This window comes from Cryptosporidium muris, genomic scaffold (assembly GCF_000006515.1).
Source record: "Cryptosporidium muris RN66 scf_1106632373407 genomic scaffold, whole genome shotgun sequence".
Classification (NCBI taxonomy): domain Eukaryota; phylum Apicomplexa; class Conoidasida; order Eucoccidiorida; family Cryptosporidiidae; genus Cryptosporidium; species Cryptosporidium muris.
The window spans coordinates 311,300-331,973 of NW_002196572.1; the positions used below are offsets into that span (position 1 = coordinate 311,300).

Below are 20,674 nucleotides of genomic sequence, written 5' to 3' on the forward strand. Positions count from 1 at the left end.
GTAATAATATAATTTAAAGTAGAAACTGGGAATTTGACTTAATTTACTGAAATAAAGTTGACCATTTGGATTTCAGAAATTCTAGGTCTAATTAATGTGTACTCAAAATTTTATTTCTTATTCAGAATTCAATTTAACATTCGAGTTGATCTTTTATATTTGAATAGGTTTATTTATGTATATATAATTACTAAAATCAATGCTAATACCATAATGAAATTATTTATATGATAAGAATGGGAATTTATTGCCGGACTTGATGAAAGTGACAGGAATAGAGGCCCACTACTACTGTGTTTAGCACGGGCAAACCCAATATATAAATTATCTCTATCAAATATTGAGTAATATTTCCTAATAAAATTATTTCCAAGAACAAAAAGGGGCCCACGTGGTGGTGGAATATCCAATGTTATAAATCCGACACTACAAATGTGTTCTTGTAAACTCGACAAAAATTCACCTATAGACTCAACTTGTTTAATTCCCTCATCTATAACATAATCCTGAGGTTCCATTTTCATTTCTATTAGTTGGTCATTTATATCTCGCATCAAAAATGTGATGCTAGGACTATTATAGTAATTATTACAGCTGGATTGCATAGGTATTTCACTTGCTAATATATTCATGAAGTTACTTGGAACCGTGGATACAGATGAACCTGTATCAATAACTGCCTTACAACCATTTGGCTTACAATTTCCAACACTTTTTCTACCTATCTTTATATCAACGATTTCTATCTCCCAATAATCTGTTGTTAAAACCTTGTGCCAAGTTATTTTATCCTCCGAGTCTATAAATTTTGGATCTGCTCCCCCAAATGATATTGATCCAGGTGAATTTTTATCTCGAGGTATATAGACACTAAATATATTTCTATTAAGGATTCCTTGATGTTTAATATTATCTACAATAGACGAAAATGATATTATCTTACTATTATCAGGGAATCCAAGACCAACTAATCCATCAAAGGGTAAATCTGCAAATGGTTCTATACTTTCCTCTATTGCCATCCCAAAAGGTTGGTCATTAACTGTTAAATGTCCTACACGAATAGTTTCCTTACCATATCTTATTATACAAGATCCTGTTCCATATTGAATAAAAGTTTCAATTGGATCATCACCTAATTTACTAAATGTACTACTCCTGGCTGGATCAAATTTACTATGCGGGTTGCATCCTGCATTCCGGCATTCTACACTAGGAATCCATAAACTTGAGCTTCCTGTATCAAATATTACTACAAATTCTTTAGGAGGTGTTCCAATCTGTATTTTACCAAAGTATTGACTATTTTGAAAGTTTTCTAATGTCTGCGTATCACCATCTTTAAAATACTTATTGTGTGTTAGCCAACGAGATATTATTCCAGTATCGAAGTGTTTCCCACTATTATATAAAGTATCATTAATATGTAATTCAACTTTCGGGGCATTTGAATAAAATAAATTATTATTTAAAGCTGCTTCAAGGGCTACTTTAGCGGAAATTTCACTTTTTACCTTGTTTGTCAATCCATCACAGGGTATGAAGGACCAATAAAATGTGAACAGAGCTATTATAACTCTGCTTGTATTATATCTGTTCATATCTTGTACCTTTTTATTTCTAAATGTAGTCTTTTTTATCTTTCTTTGACCGTCACTAATTCTTTGATTGATGGCGCATGCAACAACGGTATACATCTAACGTCCCACGTAGGCAATATTAAGTTAGACTACTAGTCAAATGATAAAAGAGGCCGCTTACCCCCCCCCCCCCTAAAATATGAATTTATGATCAAAAAAAAGTTTTAAATTTGTTTTATTGTTATTAAGTGAGAGAACTTCGTATATTTATTGTGGAAATAAAGTTCTAAAGTAATAATGGTATCTATGCATCAAAAGGAATAGTGAGTTAATACTGGTACACTTCTCATTTTTGGAAATCTGAAGCATGTAGGCTTTTAAATTTCGATTTTGATTCTTTTCTTTAGTGACTATCTCTTTAAATTGGTATTAATTGGTGATAGTGGAGTTGGCAAATCTTGTTTATTACTAAGATTTGCGGTAAGTTGATTTTACTTATTTGGTTTCAAATAAAGTGCAAGTATTAGGCAGCTAACTTGGAGATTATATTTAATCTAACTCTTTGGGATTAAATTATACCTATTTACTTATATAAAACTAAAATAATACTTTAATCTTTTTCTTTAATAACCCAATTTATGAATTTTCTTTTTTCTTTAGGATGACTCTTTTACTGATAGCTATATTACTACAATTGGTGTAGATTTCCGATTTAGAACTGTTAAAATTGATGACAAAATCATTAAGTTACAAATATGGGATACAGCTGGCCAAGAACGTTTTCGGACTATAACTTCTGCATATTATCGTGGTGCAGATGGTGTTGTACTAGTATATGATACTACATTGCAAAGCTCCTTTGATCATATAGATGATTGGATTAGTGAGGTTGATAGATATACCACTGATTCAAGTAAAATATTGGTTGGTAACAAATGTGATCTAGTAGCACAGAGAGCTATAGAACAAAGTCAAGGTGAGAAGAAGTCAAGTGAATTGGGTATTGACTTTATTGAAGCTAGTGCTAAAAATTCTACAAATGTTGAAGATTGCTTCATCAGAATAGCTAAAAGATTGTTAGAAAAAAAGAGTCAAAGTGGAGCAGTCCCAAGAATAGCTCATCAAAATATACAACTCTGTGAAACAAATGACAATAGTACATTTTCTAGTATATTATCTACTTGCTGTGGAAGATAACAATAATGAGTTATTAATGAGTATATCAAGCATGTAAAATGATTGAGTTGTCTTGAGCTTTTATTGTAAGTTTTAGTATGAAGGTTTCCTACTAATCTCTATTCTTTATTTCTGGATGACACTTGGATAATATAAAGAGCGCGTCCTCAATACTTTTATTTTCATTGGTTTTCTGGATAACTAACTCTTTATCGATGGACTTAATTATAGATATTCCAATAGAAATTGATGCATCGGAATCTTTAGTTGAAAATAGAAGAAGGCTATTGCAGAGATGGAATTTGCAAGGTCCAAGAGTAATTTTGTGTATAAAGGATGAAGTTTTTTCTCGAGATAACATATTAAATAGTACTTGTATTTATTTTCACCGTACAGCTAATTTGATAAAATCATTCTATGTAGCATCTTTAACCGAACAGGATATATATTTAGCAATGGCATTTGATATTGATGAAGTAAATGAAATGAACTTGAAAGATGATATTCCACAGGATGTACATTCATTAAAATATTATAGTGAACAATCATTAAATTTACCATTGATGAATCCGGTAATAATGAGACGTATATTAATTCAGTTAAGTCATATTTTAAGAAATGAATTAAATAATGTAGCTACAGGAGATACTTTGGAATTAGCTTTTGAGAATTACAGACTATTAGTAAATACTTGTCTCAAGGTAGTTACTACTTCACTAGAATTTTTATGCCGACAGTCAATTGAAACTATTCAGGATGAATTTTTTATTGATTCAAATATAATTGATGAAATGAAATTGAGTTTTTCTACAAGAGATGACACTTTAAACCAATGTATTGTAACCAATAACATTGGAATTAGTGTACATCCAAAATATGGGAAGAGTATAATTTCTACTGATTATATCAATGCCAACAGTGAACTTGTTAAAATATCACTACCACTTATTCTTTCATTTTATACAGCTCTATATTCTACTGATTTTGGTCCTATAGCACGTTTTTTGTCCAATCCTAGTGGGTATTTAAAGCAATTACAATGTATCTTTGAAGAAATTGATATTTTAAGAAATGATATTTTATACGAGCCTATAGAACCTGATTCAGTACTATTATTGTTTGTTGCGTACCAAATTTATATTGGTAATAAATCACCTTGGAAATTTATTATTAACAACTGGCCAGACCCTAAACAAGCTAGAAATCAGAACCTCTTTATGGCACCTAAGGAAGTTATAAAGTTTATATCTCAAAATAGCAATAATTTTGAAAGTAGAATTCAAGATAATATTGATAAACTATATAGTTTATTGAAACATACCCACTTTTTAATGAATATTATAAATAAAAGTTGTAGATTTATAGAAAATATAGGGCTAAGGAAACTATCAGATAATTTAGGTAAAAAAGAACAAGTAAATTTCCCAAAGCATAATATAATTAGTTTATTTTCAAGTTTAAATTATATCAATATATTTAGTTGGTCTAACTTGATCTATGCTAAATATATTCTAGATACACGTTCATTCAGTATTCAGTGGTATCCGCTGAACAATAATTATTATGAATTTGAAGAGTCTAGTGAATTGGAGATAAGTCTAAACTATGACAATGAAAATAAACAAATTCCAACTAAAGTTATATATATGAGAATAGGTGACTTTGGATTTAATGAGAATAAAAAGTATAGTAGATTTGCCTTGCCAATACCTACAGGTCATATTCGTTGCATTATTCCAATAGCAGATATGTTTAACCATCATCATTTAGCTCCATGTTCATTTCCAGTCATAGATCGTGAGTCTGGAGTACTTGTAATAAAAAATGAAATAGATATTCCAAAAAGTTCTCAGATCTATATATCTTATGGAGTTTTGTCAAGTGCAGAGTCTTTGTACGGTTATGGTTTTGTATCGGATACTCCATATTTAGGATTTTTCGATACTTTAACATTAAATTTGGAACCTGATCAAGACGATCCTTTGTACAAAATAAAAATGCTTGTACTAAATCATTGCAATATTCCTACAGATCATATATTTGCAAGCTTTGCCTATCCAAAATTAACAAACATTGAGCTATTGATAAAATGCGTAAATATTATAACTTCTAGTGATCCAATTACTGATTTAAAAAAGTGGGATAAACAGAAATATTTTAGTTTAAGGTGTAAAAAAAAAGGAGCGAATAATATTGATGAATGTTATACTACTATAGAGGATATTTTAGGTGATATACTAGAACCTTATAAAGTGCGTTTAGATGAATTGAATAAATACAAATCTGGTATAGTCATACCCCCATTTTGGTTTTCTGATTGGGGGAATAGAGTTTTATTATACTGTAGAACTCAAATAGATTTAATAAATTTATCAATACAAAGAATTAGGGCAAGACAAATTTGAAAGTGGGCAAACCTAAATTTGCTATCCTTATATATTTGAAGTAGGCTTAATATTATATAAGGTAGGGTATTAATCAAATATAAGAATTAGGATAATTATAGATGGAGAGATAAAATTCAAATTTTAGTAACTTCATTGTCTTAACTACTTTATCTTTTTAAACTAAAATCTGTTCTATTTGACTCTTCAGCTCTGCAATTTGAGATGTTAAACCAGATGCTTCTTTAGATGTGATGGCAGCAGCTATAACTGGTCTTGAAACACCACATGCACGACCTAAAGCTACTTTTGAGCGTACAAAAACATATGGTGTATTTTTATCTTCACAAACTAAAGGTAAGTGAAGCAATATTTCCAATGGCTCTGCATCTGCTGCCAACACTATGATCTCTGCTACCCCTCTATTTAAGGCCTTTGTAGCTTCATTAGCACCTTTTCGTAATTGTTTATAATTACAGGCCTGTTGTACAATATTAATAATACGATTGTTTAAATCTGGGCTAGCCAAGGGGTATGCCTTTGGATTAAAACACGGTTCTTCATTTGCCTCGTTGCTACTCATTGGCAAATATATAAATTAATATATTAAATATAAATAGGTCTAAATTCTAGCTATGTATTTATAGGGAAATATTTAAGAAGTATTAACACCACAATGTCAAAGTAGACCAAAAGACAGTAATGTATAGTCTACTAACAGATTAGCTAATACTATTTAGGCTAGTTCTAATTCTTCTTGCTGTCTAATAATTACAATAAGGCGGTTCATATATTGTTAGCGCATATTATCTAACATTGGCGCATTCAATGTTATTGTATTACCTAATTTATTGTGAGCCTAAAAATTATTGCTAATATTAGTATATATACTTATAAGGAATAAGAATTAAAGAAAGATCATTTGTTTAGGATATATAAACACTATCTTCTTATATATTTATATACATGATGATACTATCTTGAATTCCCACAGTAATATATATGAGTCTAGAAGAATACTTCAAACATTCCAGAAACAGCGGGAAACATTTTATGACTAATTCAAAAAGAGTCCTAGTATCTATACATATAATTAAGCCTCCTAAAGATTGTGCCTTGAAGTGATATTTTAAGAGTTAGTGAAGAATATTTAGCAGAATAGTATATATTTCCATAGAAAAAAAAAATTACTCATGACATTTATTTTAGTAAACTGTTGCATAGTTGAGAATAATGTTTTATATTATTGATAAGTAGTATGTGTAACCACTTCCTATAGTAGTTAGTTAACTATCATTACTCACAAAAGGTCCCGATACCCAATATCCCGCCATTTCACCCATGCACCCTTCAGATCTGATATTATTGGGTTTGGTTAATCCGAAAAACTATGCATAAGTCATTGGAATGGAGAAGGTTAAACTTGCAGTAAAAAAACAGTCAGAATATCCTATAAGTGATATAGCTATAGTTAAAGATATAAAAACGATGAAACAGGCATCGCCTGTATCCCCAAAAGTTTTAGATCAGAAAGTACTACCCAAACAACCTTCAATGTATAGGACATTTCAAGATGGTGATGAACCCCCACTACCTAACTATAGTTCTGCAGAAGAACAATGGCCTCATATCAAAAATATCTCAGATATTGGGAATACAATTACAGATCTTAAGACAAATCTATTAAAATACTATAGGACTTTATATATTCCTGCAGAGAGTAGCATTGAGTCGAAGATTGAAGCCTTAAGAAGTTATAGACAATCTAAAGAGTATATTTCAACTAATAAGTATCACAAAAATATACTTTCAAATATAACGGTAACTACAGATAGTAGAGGACTTGATATTTTCCATCGGCCAAGAGAGGCTCCACTATTGGATGATCTACCAGGTCCTTCAGATCCAATACCACCAACAGTCTTTTCAAATAGGGATAAAATGGGACGTCCAAAACCAGGTTTAACACCAGTTGATAAAGAAGATTTCCTTGATTTCCATGGGCTAGCCCAAACTCCAAATATGCAAAAATTACGAATAGAGACGTCTTCAATCAATAAAGGTGAGAAAAGTGCAGGAATACTAGATGGTAACTTCAATATTAAGGAAAACTTAATAGGTCTCGATTTAAAAGATTTAGCGACAGTTAATAATATTCACAAAGGACGTTTACCATTTAATCAAATGGGTGAGATGCTTGATTGTATCTCAAAAAGTTGTCAGGATGTTCAAAATAGGCTTAATAATGTAGAAGATAGCTTGTCTATACTTCAAGACAATCCAAAGACAGCTAGTTTTGTTCCTCCAATAAGTAATTCGAGAAGATTAATTAATAACTATAAGGCTAATGATCCTGTAGCCTGTTATATTTATACACTCTATCGTGACCTATATAATAGATCAGCTATTAATGCAAAGCGCATTGAAGTTATAAAATCTAAGATAAAAGTTTTGCAAGCTCATGCTAAACCGAATATGTTAAGAATCATATCTCATCCTTCATTAGGAATGCCAAATACATAATATTTTTTTTATTTAAAACTCTAATTATTTAGTTAAAAAATTTAATTTTTAAGTTATTATTTTGTATATGCATTGAGTGTTCTCAAACGAAAATCTTCACGTTCCTTAATTATATTTTCACGTTCTTGAGTTAAAACTTTAATGATTGATTTGACAGATATATCATCTCGCTGAAATTTCACTAATTTTACACCTTCATCTACCAAAGAGTTTCCTAAGTGTACAACTTCTGGCCATCTATTTGATATAACAAATAAAGCTTCTTCAACATCCTTAATAGAGGGAGTATTTCTAGCAGAACTTGTTAATTTACGGATTAGTAAAGGCATTTGCAAAATTGGCATGATCGTTTTGTTGTGACTATACAAATATGATAGTTGCTGTATAGTCCATAATTGTGACTCTAAATTTCTTATTTTATCATTAAATTGTTGATCTTCATTTGACACCAGTTTACAGACTTCACGAGCTTGTTCTCTTAATTTAACACAATCATATAATGCTCTTCTAGAAGGTGTCATTAAGTTTCGATCTTTTACTTGGTTCAAACTAGATGATGATAATCTTGAGTGGGCTGAGCTTTGGGAATTTATAGATGGGGATATAGAGCGTTCGAGATATGAGGATGCAGAGCTAAAACGTATTGGAGTTGATGGTGCAGTTCGTGGTATAGATCTAAAAGTATAATTAGGTCTTTCATATAAGTTTTGTGAGTCTTGCAACTTTTGAGTTATATTTAGCTCTTCAGAATCATTTAATGAATTTCTTCTTCTTATTGGGGTTGAATATATATCTTCTTTATTATTTGATGTTTCCTCTTTTGATTCATTATCAGATTTGAGTATATTTGAGTTAATTGTCGGATCTAAAGATATAGATCTTCTCTGAGTTAATTTATCTGAAGTGGGTGTTGTTTCACCAATAGGAGACAAGTTGCTCATAAATCTAAGTCTATAAAGACTCCTAGTACTAGGTGTCAAACTTTGAGAAAATTTAATAGTACTAATTCCATTAGAATTCTTACAGGACATTTCAGGTTTTTCTGGCATCTTAATTTCTGGTATTGGAATACAAGTTTTATTATCAAATTCAAAACTCCAGTGGTCTAGCTTTTCCAAGGGAAAAATAGGAACTTTAATTGCTTTATTATTATATAAGTATTCATCATGTTGATAAAGAACCCACTGTATCAAAGTTAATCGAAATTTGTTTACCCTTTCATTAATCGTAACTTGAGATAATCGGGATATTGGATTATTAATACCATTACAGGGAACTAATTCTATTTGGTAACAACTCTGTGATGAATCATCAGAAATTATGCGAGAATTCTCATTTATCCTATACCATCTTAATGACATCATACAAGGTGCAATCCATGATATTTGACGAAGATCCTTCATTCCAATAGATTTATGAATTACTCTCTCAGCCTGATCTTTAATAAAACATGGATATAGAAATGGCCTTTGGCGTCTCTCCAATAAACGCATAATTACCTCTAATCCATGAAATATCATTATCAGACGTTCGTATTCCGTAGGTAAAAAGAAGTTTTGCATCTTATTGAGAAATAATGGATCTTGTAATAAGTGATCAGGTATGGTAATTTGATTGTACCCAAACTTTACTAAATCGGAGATCTTAGTTCTCTGATTTAAGATTGAGAGTTGCTGTTCTTTAAATTTACAAGTCTTAATAGGAGATGATACAGTTGATTCAGGAGCTGTTGATGGTAAAGAGTCTGTATTTTGAAAATTTAATACTGATGATTCAATATATTTAGAAACTTCACCTGCTGTATTTGTATCTCCTTCTTTTACCAATATTTTTGTATTACTAAACTGAGATATATGTGGTGTAGGTTTTTCAGATTCTGTATCAGTCTCTAAGAGTAGTGATTTAGACTGACTAATACTTGATTCTCCTTTGCTATTATCTATTAGAGTTCCAATTTGCTTCCTTGTTTTCTCAAGACTCTTAACTAATCTGCGAGTTCTAGGCCTCTTAGTTGGTGAGAAAATCCCAGTTTCATTATCTTCATTTATTATGACTTTATTTTCTGAGTTACTAGTTTTACTTGAGTGTGTCTGTATTATTTTAGCATTTGTCAAACTAGACCTAACGTCCTTTGAGCTCTTCAGAGTATTTAAATTATTTGGGAGTGCAACATTAGATGGTATTCCATAGGACTTCTCTAAAGTTTGTTGTTCATCTAATATAGAGTTTTTCGGTAAAGTCTGAGACTTTGAGGTTGTACGCCGTCTCATCATAAAGACAAAATTAAATCTAGTGATATTATTAATAGAGTTAATCTATCCAGCAAAATATGCTATGCACACACCAAATTTGTAATTTTTCCGTGAGATATACCTTTATAAGTATATTATGAGTCCGTACTTTTTATACCTCCTCAGGTGCTGTGATTTTAGATAACTAGCCACATACAATTATTACCGCTCATATATACTATTATATATTATTACTTTGAAGAAAAAAGCCTATTTTATACTGAAACTATTTTATCAACCTTCTAGACAATATGTTAAATTCCACTAAAACTAATGAGATCTAGAAAAGATGTTTGGATAGTAACCATTTATAATATTATAAAACATAAATGATAACACATGGCACCACAGAATTTCTCACTAGTTGCACTGTTCATAGCTGAATAGTGGATTTAAAACAAAAGTTTTCTCTATATGATAAAATAGCGACATTAAAGAGTTTATATTAAAATATGAGTGGAGCAGGCCTTATACTGTGCATTTGCAATAGTTTAGAATTGGATCCAGTACAATCTATTCTCCTTTTCTTTCTTGTTAAGTCTATCGTTTCTTTTTCTTAAAAAAAAAAAAAAAAATTAAGCCTTATTATTAAAAATTTCATACTGAGAGAAGAGCTTACCTTTATTAGTTGAAAAAGATATTTTTGATTGTTCTGAATTATCCTCATCTAGGGTCCACTTTACCCTAACCCCCTCTTTCTCAATTATTTGATCAGCAGTAGACCAAGAGAATCGTACAATATTTGGGAAACCGAATACTTTATGAAAAATTTGTTTAAGAAATTGCTTAGTTTTTGGATCCCCTGGATATCCACTTCCTTGTTCATATATACTTAGGTTATTTCCATTATGATCATATCTATCGTGTCCTGGAAATGACCACCAGTTAGATAAAAAGTGATCCCTTTCAACTTTGGCAAGTATAGATGCTCCACTAACACAAGGATACAAAGAATCAGCTTTTGGAGTTACCTACAAATGACGATAATAATTGTTTCTATTTATAGTATATAAACTAATTGTAAAAAATTCCAATTTAGCAAAAACATTACTATAATTTTATTATGACCTATTTAAAGGAAATTAGTTGAGCGATATTATCGGAAATAGAACTCTAATTCATAACTTAATAGTTGTATTACTACTGAAATGTAGATAATAACTCACCGTAATATTTATTGAAGGAAACAAGAGTTTTAGTTTTTTCTTATAACTCTCTGGTGGTCCAACTGTATCTATATATATGTGTGTTACATTAACTCCATGCTGCAAAACCGATTTTATTAAATCTTTAGAAAGAAAATTGAGTAAGTATAAACGATCTTAGTATTCAGATAATAATGAACTTACTTATTGCAGCTGTATGAGATATTTCATTTAAGTTGTACTTTTGTCTGAAATAACGGGAGAATACATAAATACTTCAACTAATAATATTTCTTTAAAGAAACTGACTTTTTCAACATTTGGCAGCTTAGATATTGTGGTAATAATATATATATTCCCCATCCAAATTGGTTTTTATTATTTCGTATATCCTTGTTAATTTTTTCACGGCTGTTTTCAGTTAGCTTTTTAGAATCTTTATAACACATATAGTTAAAAGTGAGCTAAATAGTTCTTACTAAAAACTATAAAGAGATATTATTGAATTACATACCATCAATATTCATTAACTTGAGAAGCTTTTCATTTTCAGTTGGATAGTAGAAGCAAGCAAAGACCATAGGCCCAAGGACAGGTCCTCGTCCTGCTTCATCAATACCTAATATAACTGGCCTTTTATTAAACAAGCAAATATTTTCTTTATAAATACGTTCTTGATAAACCATTTATTAAAGTATATTTTAAAGGTAATATAATACATCTAATAATCACTTAGTGGGAGGGGGGGGGGGGGGGGGTTAACCCCGGATTGAATTTCCTCCACTACCAGGGTTAAGTAAGAAATACCTACATAACACTGAAATTTCCAACTCAGAAGTTGAACTGTTTAGTTAATATATGGTTCATAATATTTAAAAGACATATATTTAGTTTTTTTAAATGGCTAAATATTATTATATTGGAAGCAAGGCTAACCTTGAGAATATAAATAACTTGAAAAATATAATATGTATATTTTACAAAAGAACTACCAATAAAGCATAATTTTTTACAGATTTACACTATTATAGAGCAAAATAACACTATCTTTTTATTATATTAGTACAATACCTTAAACCGGGAAAAGTATATTGTATTATATGAGTTTCAAATAATGCATATTTATCACAAAAATATCGGAACTTTTCTTGTTCAACAAACTACTAATACTATTATTAAATCTAAAAATAACTCATTCATATAACTCTGTATCCACCTTATCAGTAAAAGTAGCTGAATCAGTATATTTTAACAATAAACTGATATATACAAGCGATTATACTGACTTCTTAATAATAATAATAAACTTTAAATCCCAAAAATTATTAAAAAATTAAATACTTTAAATAATTGTATTAGCATCATACCTTTTTTCTAAAGTATCTTAAATTAAGTACATAAAATTGTTATGGACTTAAACAAGGTAATATAGGATTTTTACTACTGGAAAAAGGAACTCAAATTATGCAACATACTATTAAACAAGTTAAGAGGAAAGGACTAGTGAAAATATAGAATTTGGGATATATGAACTTCTAGGACAAACAAAATAACAACTCATTGAGTTACTAATAGTAGTTTTACCTAAAAACTTACGAGTTTATTGAAATAAGTATTTTAAATACTTGAATAAATAAGAGTCTAACTTCGGGAAAGGATTCAGGTATTCAAGATACCTTTAAAGTATTTTATGATCAAAGTATAAAGATCTGTTCAAGATAATCTTCTAGCTGGAGTGGATATTTTCTGAACCTTGAACTTTCTATTCTAACTTTTCATCATCATCATTTTTCCTGTTAATAATATAAAGAAAACCACAAACTATCTGATTTTCAAAATATTTAAAAGTAACCTAATAAATTCAATAATTATTGAAGATATGTAGTATTTGTACTATTATAGTTTAAAGTACGAAATACTTTTTAATATATATAAATTTGATAAAATATCTTTGATTATAATCAAATATGCTTTACTCTATTATTTAATATACAGTTTTTAAATTAAAAATATATTGCACTTTTTATAGCTATCTATTATAATAATGAAAGGTACCTAACAAATAATGTTGGTATGTCAAACTGATAGGTCAATCTGAGAAAGCTTCAATATAGAAATTTAGTGAAAAAGAGAATTAATATTTCATAAAATATTTTTAGATTTTAGGCAAATAGTTTAATATATTACTTATATAAATATGCTAAGTTTCCATAAAACCAAGCTTTAGACTTAAGAGGATCTATGCGTAGAACTGCATTGGAGGACATTAAATATGTCAGCGCCTGGAATTGTGACAAACCTTGGAGATCCCTTTAAATCAACAACTGGATAGCTTTTGAAATATAAAGTAATTGGACTTGCTGAAATCAAGTACGATCATCTTTAATGGATCATTTATATGTACCTGATATCTTGGAGTGCTTCATAAGTGAGGGGAAAAGGACGAAAATTTGTCCTGATGACTTGTACAAATCTATTTTAGAATGGCTTTTAATAAAAGAGTATGAAACATCAAAAGATATCCTGATTAAAATTAATAAACTTTGCGAGTATCTATTGAAAGTTATATCTTCTGAAGACGTGATTTCTAGCCACATGTCTCATGTTTACCCAGACATTTTATCCATTATCATTTCAAAAAGCTTTAAAGTCATAGAATTTCCGAATGAATGCAATGTACCTATTGAAGACCCTTTTCTGGGATTAAAAGATGACATATATTTATTTAGGGGCTTATTTTGGAGAAATTTGACTGACTTAGCGACAAATATAGCTAGGAAATGCTCTCCAAAGGAAGGGTATATAATATTTGTAGAAGTAATTCTAGGTACTGTAAGTTTACCAGCATCAATTGAGGCAGATAAGCATCCTAAAGAGTTCAGAGACAATGAAAGTCTTTTTCTAACAAGTGATCGAGATAGATTGCAAAAATTTTATCGATTTCTAGGTTTATCATGCGCATTACACTGTATTGCAAGAATGAAAAGAAATAGAGCACAGTTTGTAACTACAGTTTGTTCTTTAGCTTTGAGAAGATTAATTTGTGATACAGAATGCACAATATCAAAATGTGTATGTTTAAATAATGATGATTTGAATAGTTTTAAGAGTTGTGTGACTATGAGAATGACATGCATCCATTACATAGTTAGTCACGTAATAAAAATTCTCAATAGTTGTTTGGAAAACTCTGAATATGATGCCGAATATAAAGGACAACATGATACTGGATCTTGCATCAATGTTAGCAGTCAGAGTGTAACGCAAAGTACAATTTATGCATTCCTTTGTCGTATTTTGGAAGTTGTAATTTTACTTGATATTAAGGATATCAGTATTGGAGTTAGTGATTACAAACAAATGGCAGAAGATGAATTAATTGAGTCATATTTGAGTAAATCTATGCATCATTTAAATATTTTGTCTGACCCTTTAAGTAAAAACTCCTTAAAGTCTGTTTTTGACTTGCAAGACTGCGAGTATCCAAATGCCAATTTTGCTAAGAACAAATTTAGATGTAAGTGCCAAATAAAACATGATTGGATGGATGATATTTACCAATTGTGCCTAAATATAAGTCAAATAGCACCAGTTACAATATTGGTAACATTAAGGAATATGCCTATTTGTATATTTGACACTAAAACACAGCCAGGAGATTTGGATGTGACCCCAATGACACTAGCTTGTTTGGCATATTCCATATTTGTGATTTTAACTAAATCAAAGCCTAAGCTTCTCCAAAATATATGCCCTGTTATTCTTATTTCTCTACCTTTGAGATTGAATATCATTTATAGAAGTATATCAATTTTCTTAACATATAGTGACCCAGGTAATAAAATAAATGACATTCAAATAAAAAGTAGAAAACCTGAAGATTTTCATTTAAATATAAATGATCCTATACTATCATATTTTTCTATGTATATACAAAGAGAAAAACTTATTCAGTGTACAAATCTAGTACTTTCAGAAATATATGAAAGACTTCAAGAAAGAGCATATTATTGGATTATTGATAGTGCACCCATTCTCATTGAATGCTCTGTACAATATCCGGATATGTTTACAACAATTAATGGCTGTGATTGGCATCCAAATATTGTTATTAAGCAAATATTACTCTCTTTGACAAGATCAAGATATAATTTACCAAATATAAAGGATATCCAAACAAAGTATTGTATTAATCAAGATTTTAATAGAAGTCTAGATGCAAAATTTACTATGAATGAAAATTTATATTCTTATATTTTTGATATATTTACAAATACTTTGACTCATTCATATCCATGGAATATTGTCTTTAAACTTTACTTTGATATTATGAGTGAATACAAGATTTCTTCGCCTTTATCATCAGCTCTAATAGTTGGAATATTGTCAAAGTTGAAATTATTGTGGTGGAAACAGTTAACTAATATATTAGATTCTGAAGAAAAGCTGCTCTTAACATCAGATAAATTAGCAGAACAAGTTTCATTACTTAAAAAATACTTAGCTCTATTTTTTGATTTTTTATTCAAGTCTAGTATAACAGAGTACCATGACTTTGTTGATTCAATAGATTGTGCTCTTATTGTTTTAAACTTGATAAAACTTATTCTTTTACTAAAGAAAAATCTCAGGGTTGAAGGAACTAATAAAAGTGCCGTAATAATAGAAATTGTACGTTGCCTTGAAGATGAAATCAAGATATCTAAGAAACTGGATTTAACTGTAAAATATTTGAATATTTTGGAACAAAAATTAGATTCAGATGAAGTTTCCCCTTATTCTAGTAGAAATTCACAATTAAATCAAGTATCTATTATATTATTTCTTGTAAATGACATTGAGAAGTTAATGAATCTATAATCCTAGTTCCCTTAAGTTTATTAGCCAAATAAGAAGTAGTAAATATCATCCATTGTAGATCTCTTTTTGTTGTTGAATAATTCCCAATACTGAAGAACACATCTGTTATTGGGATCTAAGGATAAAGACAAGTCCCATAGAACATTACATGTAACAATAGCTTGCCAAATATTATGGCTAGTTTGATACATTTCTAGTTCACTACTTATAATTAATGCTTTAAGAAAAGATGCAACCATACATACCGAATATACAAATTCTTGAAAAGATTTATTTCTTGAAAGATCAATAATCTTATTTCGTGATAAATATGAATCAATTTCACTAATATCTAAAGATACAAGAGATTTTATTGAGTTATTCTCCAATATAAGCTTTAGAATCTTTTCAAGTGATTTGCTCCTTCCAAATGACTGATCAATAAAGAGTACAACATCCATTAATATTTTTAAGTCATTAGGTTTACTAAGCTCTAAAGCTTTCATATAATAGATTATAACTTCTTGAGGACTTTTTCCTAGATCAAAGTCCATATACTCTGCATAGTGATGGAGCACATATGGATTTTCTGGGTATAATTCAATTGCATTTTTATAGAGTAAATCGGTTACTTCCTTAATACCATATATATCCAAGATATTCCTTGCATAGTCTACAATATTCATTGCACAATAATTATCATTAGCTTGGCAGTAATTTTTTATCCAAGGTTTCCAGCTTTCTTCCCAGTCCAAAAGTTTTCTTTTGTAAGGGAACAAATGAGGAGGTGTTAATATATTGCTTCTTCTAGACATTAACACAAATGGATCTGCCTCATTTCTTCTTTCAAATACTGTATAGTCGCTGTTCCTATAAATCATTTTAAAGTACTTTTGATAGTTATCTAATTGTATCCTCCAACACCCACGTTGAAAGGGCACAATATTTCCTTTGCATCTATATTCATTATTATCCAGGTAACTTGCGACATCAAATGCATTAATTATATGAGGTGCGTTTGAAGGAGAAGAACAACGGTAAATTTGAGTTACTATGTAATTTGTCTTGTACTCTTCCCACAATATATCATAAATATCTTTAATTGGTGCACAACCTGTCAGCCAATACATAAACTGTGTTCTCTTTCTAATCTTTGGATCCTCATATTGAGGGTGTAATACAATATTAAAATCCGTCATAAGTCTTATAGAAGCACCTATAGTCATATCAGACGCAATAGATGAATTAGAAGGAATATTTGTATTAAGCCATGAAACAAGTCTACTTTTAGAAGATGTGGCATTATCTTCACTATGAAGTATTGCTCTCAATTCTTCGATTGGCCAACGCTTCCATGAATATGATAGTATAAAAGTAGTTGATAAAAGTAAAATAAACTTCTTAAAAAGTGATTTATATTGTTGACCATATTGAAATTTGTCCTTAGATTCTTCCTGAGTATTTGTAACAGTTTCAATATATTCTATGTTTTTAGGTATATTGCAGTAAATATTTCCAAAATTTCCAATTATGCTACAAAAATACTCAATATACTGCTTTGATGCTAGAAATCCTGCTATTACAGACATATATGGTAATGCCAAAACACGCAATCTAGATATTATCATTCCAAGGAAACAAAAACAACAGACCTGAAAAAGATGATAAGCCAAACATGAGTTAAGTACAAAACTTAGATCTTTACTTATATTTAGTTCAGTTTTTTTGTCTTCGCTTAATTCAACTTGCTTAATTGGTTCTATATTTTTCAATAAAACTTCATCTTCTCTTTCCTTCTCACTTTCATTTTCTATATTCTCATCTATATCATCGCAACTTTTCCAGTCAGATAAAATAGAAGATGGAGAAGGTAAGCTATCCATAATTGTATTAACATCGGATTTCTCCGTATCTGAAGATTTCATGGGTATTTCAGATGTGTTAGAGATAGATATGGATGTTATTTTGTCAGGATCAGATGACAATGCTAATACTTCAACTTGGTTCATTTTTGAGGTTTCAACAAAGTACTTCTGAAGTAAGTAAATTTTATATATATCAGAGAAAATAGTAATTATAATAGTCAAAAGTGATGCAAAGAATATATAAAATAATCCGGACCTGTGTATCATCTTTAACTGTTGTATTGTTACCCAAGAAAATTCAGATCCACCCATTCTATATATCATTGAATCAAAAGTATGTTGATTATTAGAAAAAGTAGATTTAAGTATATCAGAAACATGACTATCATGAACTGCAAATGGGACAATGGCCAATCTAACCCCAGTAAATACAAATATTGCTACAATTAATTTAACAAATGACCACTTTGCCGAAAAACTCTCACTTCTAATAAAATTATGTGGAATACTCCCAAACCTTTTCCTAATCATCATTGGAACTAAAACACTAGCAAGTATAGCTAGTCCAACTTGCAGTAAAGGAGACATTAAAAGATAGTACGAACCGAACTGTAGTGCAATGCCGGTAAAAAGTGATAGTAAATGACATATTATTAGGCGTATAAGTAAATTATATATCGGATATCCTAAGATATATGTAGCAAATGTGGAAGCGAGTTGAGTTGATAGTATAAATACTGAAAATTGCCATGTTTGTATTAGCAAAACACTGCAAAGCCACATTAATATCCATGACTTTCTACCATTGTAATTTCTTTCATATATATTGCGATCTAGGATATAAGACCAAACACATACAGTTCCCCAGACAAAAGGTAAGCCAAAATTTTCACGTAAAGGAATACTTGATAACCTCATTAGCAAACGCTCTTGAAAATTCGCAAAGAGGAAACCCAAGGAAGAAAAACCAGCCAAATAAGAATTAGTAATATATGTACAAAAACCACATAAGATCCCAATTCCTAGCCCCATTAAAATATGGACTACATAATAGTAGAAGTTAAATGGCGAGAGTGGTTTATAGGACCAATGCTTAGCAACACCTGAGTCTCCATATAATAAACGATAGATAATCCCTAAAAGTAGTTCCTGAGATATATTGAATCTAGACAATGCATTTATAATATCTGGGTATTCACTCCTATTATCTTTTAAAAGTCTGTATATTCCATCATATATTGTTGGTGAATTTATTATATCCTCATAAAATGAGTAGTAAAATGCACTTTCACTAAATAAAGTTAGCTTCTGTTCCTCATATGACCTCCTCAGAACCATTTTATGCCTAAGTATCAGAAATATTGTAAATATTATAGAAGATATAATGGCTACAATAATAGCCTTAATTCTCTTATCTCCATCCCTTCTTGAGACGACACTTCCTGACATATAATCAACCAATCTTAGCAACATCTAAATATTACACGAGGTATATAGATTTAAACTCCTAAATCACAAAACATAATACATAAACTGTCAAGGTTCCTATTTAAATTAGTTGCTTTATAACTTTAAGTTGTGTAATGCCTAATATAAAAAAATATATAGCGCTAAAAAGGATATAGAGAAAACATAACCGCCTTTAGATATGCTTTGCCCATAAACAATGGTGTGTGATGATCTTAAAAAAGTTCCGTATAGTTGTGTCTTGCAGAGAACAGCTATATCTAAGCATTTCTTTTATAATCAAGTATTTTTACAGACAAGTAGTTATATATCCTTATGACTATTAGGCATAGATTCGATTTGTTGGAGACTCCAGAATATCAAGGAATCCGGGCGTATATTGTGAATAGAAATATAGGAAAAAGTGACTTTGTACTTTCTATAGTATCATGTATTTTGTTATTATCGCTTCGTATTCTTATCTGTGGGGCTAATAATAAACTTCTATTTAATGTAATGACGCCAATTAAAAGGTTATGCAGACCATTTGGAAAAAGACCAGGTAGTGAAATAAAAATGGCCGAGATGCTTTGGTACTTTGCCTGGCACTTTTTCAGCTTTCTTTTTGGTACATATGTACTCTTATCAGAATTTGAATTTGGTACAGCTCATAAGCCAGGTTGGGTACAATATATATTTAGGACAAACGAATTCATTTATTACATTGTTCCGACTCCAAGCGAACCAGTTAGTCTAAATCCAGGATGGCCACTATTTCCAATGGGTGACCAGATGAGACATTATTATTTTATTGAAATCGGATATTGGTTGTCTTGTTTAATAATACTGAATTTTGAAACAATTAGGAAAGACTACATCATTCTATTACTCCATCACATTACTACACTATCACTGCTAATAATTAGTTGCTCTCTTTCCTTCTTCCGAATTGGAATTATTGTACTTTGGATACACGATATACTTGATATATTTTTGCATATAATGAAGTGTTTCTTATATTCGAAATATGCAGAGAGATTCCCAACATTCTGCAATTTTATGCTATATTCACTAACTCTTATTATGTTTATATCTAGATTAATGATATATCCATATTTCTGTATTTACTCTATACCAATTATTAGAACTTATACTAATGCTGCTGGTTACCATCTCTGGATAATACCCGGTAGTGTTATTTGTTCTTGTCTACTTTTATTCCTGCAATTTATACATATTATCTGGTTTATAATGATCATGAGAATGGTTTTTAGAACAAAAGTACAAAATGTCAATGATATGGGTGACGTTAGAAGTGATGATGAAGCAACTAGTGAGAATGAACAGCCATATAATACGACTAGTGATCACGAGGAAAAGTCGAAATTAACTAAACGTCGGAAAAAGCACTCAATAAGTTAGATT

General features: G+C 30.0%; 10 protein-coding genes across 10 annotated transcripts, besides 7 other annotated features; 5 read left to right on the top strand and 5 right to left on the bottom strand.

Annotated features, from left to right (window-relative positions):
- Window positions 1–18: part of a sequence feature (AT_rich) that runs on past the window's edge.
- A 155-nt stretch (window positions 19–173) lies between these two features.
- On the bottom strand, window positions 174–1,601 carry CMU_017080 (eukaryotic aspartyl protease family protein; the record flags this gene model as incomplete). The annotated part of the gene is made up of 1 exon (XM_002140269.1): window positions 174–1,601. One exon carries the CDS (start codon window positions 1,599–1,601, stop codon window positions 174–176), a length of 1,428 nt encoding a protein of 475 aa, XP_002140305.1.
- Window positions 1,451–1,473: a sequence feature (AT_rich).
- Window positions 1,602–1,877: 276 nt separating the features above from the next.
- CMU_017090 (Ras family protein Rab-1A, putative) lies at window positions 1,878–2,777 on the top strand (the record flags this gene model as incomplete). The annotated part of the gene is made up of 3 exons (XM_002140270.1): window positions 1,878–1,903; window positions 1,988–2,060; window positions 2,241–2,777. The coding sequence occupies 3 exons, from the start codon at window positions 1,878–1,880 to the stop codon at window positions 2,775–2,777; spliced, it is 636 nt and encodes a 211-aa protein (XP_002140306.1).
- A 194-nt stretch (window positions 2,778–2,971) lies between these two features.
- On the top strand, window positions 2,972–5,161 carry CMU_017100 (uncharacterized protein; the record flags this gene model as incomplete). Its single annotated transcript, XM_002140271.1, has 1 exon — window positions 2,972–5,161. The coding sequence occupies one exon, from the start codon at window positions 2,972–2,974 to the stop codon at window positions 5,159–5,161; it is 2,190 nt and encodes a 729-aa protein (XP_002140307.1).
- Window positions 5,162–5,318: 157 nt separating this feature from the next.
- Window positions 5,319–5,723, bottom strand: CMU_017110 (60S ribosomal protein L7a, putative; the record flags this gene model as incomplete). Its single annotated transcript, XM_002140272.1, has 1 exon — window positions 5,319–5,723. One exon carries the CDS (start codon window positions 5,721–5,723, stop codon window positions 5,319–5,321), a length of 405 nt encoding a protein of 134 aa, XP_002140308.1.
- Window positions 5,724–5,727: 4 nt separating this feature from the next.
- Window positions 5,728–5,759: a sequence feature (AT_rich).
- A 788-nt stretch (window positions 5,760–6,547) lies between these two features.
- Window positions 6,548–7,663, top strand: CMU_017120 (uncharacterized protein; the record flags this gene model as incomplete). Its single annotated transcript, XM_002140273.1, has 1 exon — window positions 6,548–7,663. The coding sequence occupies one exon, from the start codon at window positions 6,548–6,550 to the stop codon at window positions 7,661–7,663; it is 1,116 nt and encodes a 371-aa protein (XP_002140309.1).
- Window positions 7,660–7,726: a sequence feature (AT_rich).
- Window positions 7,720–9,933, bottom strand: CMU_017130 (uncharacterized protein; the record flags this gene model as incomplete). Its single annotated transcript, XM_002140274.1, has 1 exon — window positions 7,720–9,933. One exon carries the CDS (start codon window positions 9,931–9,933, stop codon window positions 7,720–7,722), a length of 2,214 nt encoding a protein of 737 aa, XP_002140310.1.
- Window positions 9,934–10,510: 577 nt separating this feature from the next.
- Window positions 10,511–10,533: a sequence feature (AT_rich).
- On the bottom strand, window positions 10,530–11,785 carry CMU_017140 (ribonuclease HI large subunit, putative; the record flags this gene model as incomplete). Its single annotated transcript, XM_002140275.1, has 5 exons — window positions 10,530–10,925; window positions 11,121–11,242; window positions 11,304–11,347; window positions 11,409–11,535; window positions 11,614–11,785. The coding sequence occupies 5 exons, from the start codon at window positions 11,783–11,785 to the stop codon at window positions 10,530–10,532; spliced, it is 861 nt and encodes a 286-aa protein (XP_002140311.1).
- Window positions 11,786–12,388: 603 nt separating this feature from the next.
- Window positions 12,389–12,451: a sequence feature (AT_rich).
- Window positions 12,452–13,018: 567 nt separating this feature from the next.
- Window positions 13,019–13,115: a sequence feature (AT_rich).
- A 369-nt stretch (window positions 13,116–13,484) lies between these two features.
- CMU_017150 (uncharacterized protein) lies at window positions 13,485–15,959 on the top strand (the record flags this gene model as incomplete). Its single annotated transcript, XM_002140276.1, has 1 exon — window positions 13,485–15,959. One exon carries the CDS (start codon window positions 13,485–13,487, stop codon window positions 15,957–15,959), a length of 2,475 nt encoding a protein of 824 aa, XP_002140312.1.
- Window positions 15,960–15,979: 20 nt separating this feature from the next.
- Window positions 15,980–19,252, bottom strand: CMU_017160 (uncharacterized protein; the record flags this gene model as incomplete). The annotated part of the gene is made up of 2 exons (XM_002140277.1): window positions 15,980–17,667; window positions 17,776–19,252. 2 exons carry the CDS (start codon window positions 19,250–19,252, stop codon window positions 15,980–15,982), a joined length of 3,165 nt encoding a protein of 1,054 aa, XP_002140313.1.
- Window positions 19,253–19,585: 333 nt separating this feature from the next.
- CMU_017170 (longevity-assurance protein, putative) lies at window positions 19,586–20,671 on the top strand (the record flags this gene model as incomplete). Its single annotated transcript, XM_002140278.1, has 1 exon — window positions 19,586–20,671. One exon carries the CDS (start codon window positions 19,586–19,588, stop codon window positions 20,669–20,671), a length of 1,086 nt encoding a protein of 361 aa, XP_002140314.1.
- Between the last annotated feature and the right edge of the window lie 3 nt (window positions 20,672–20,674).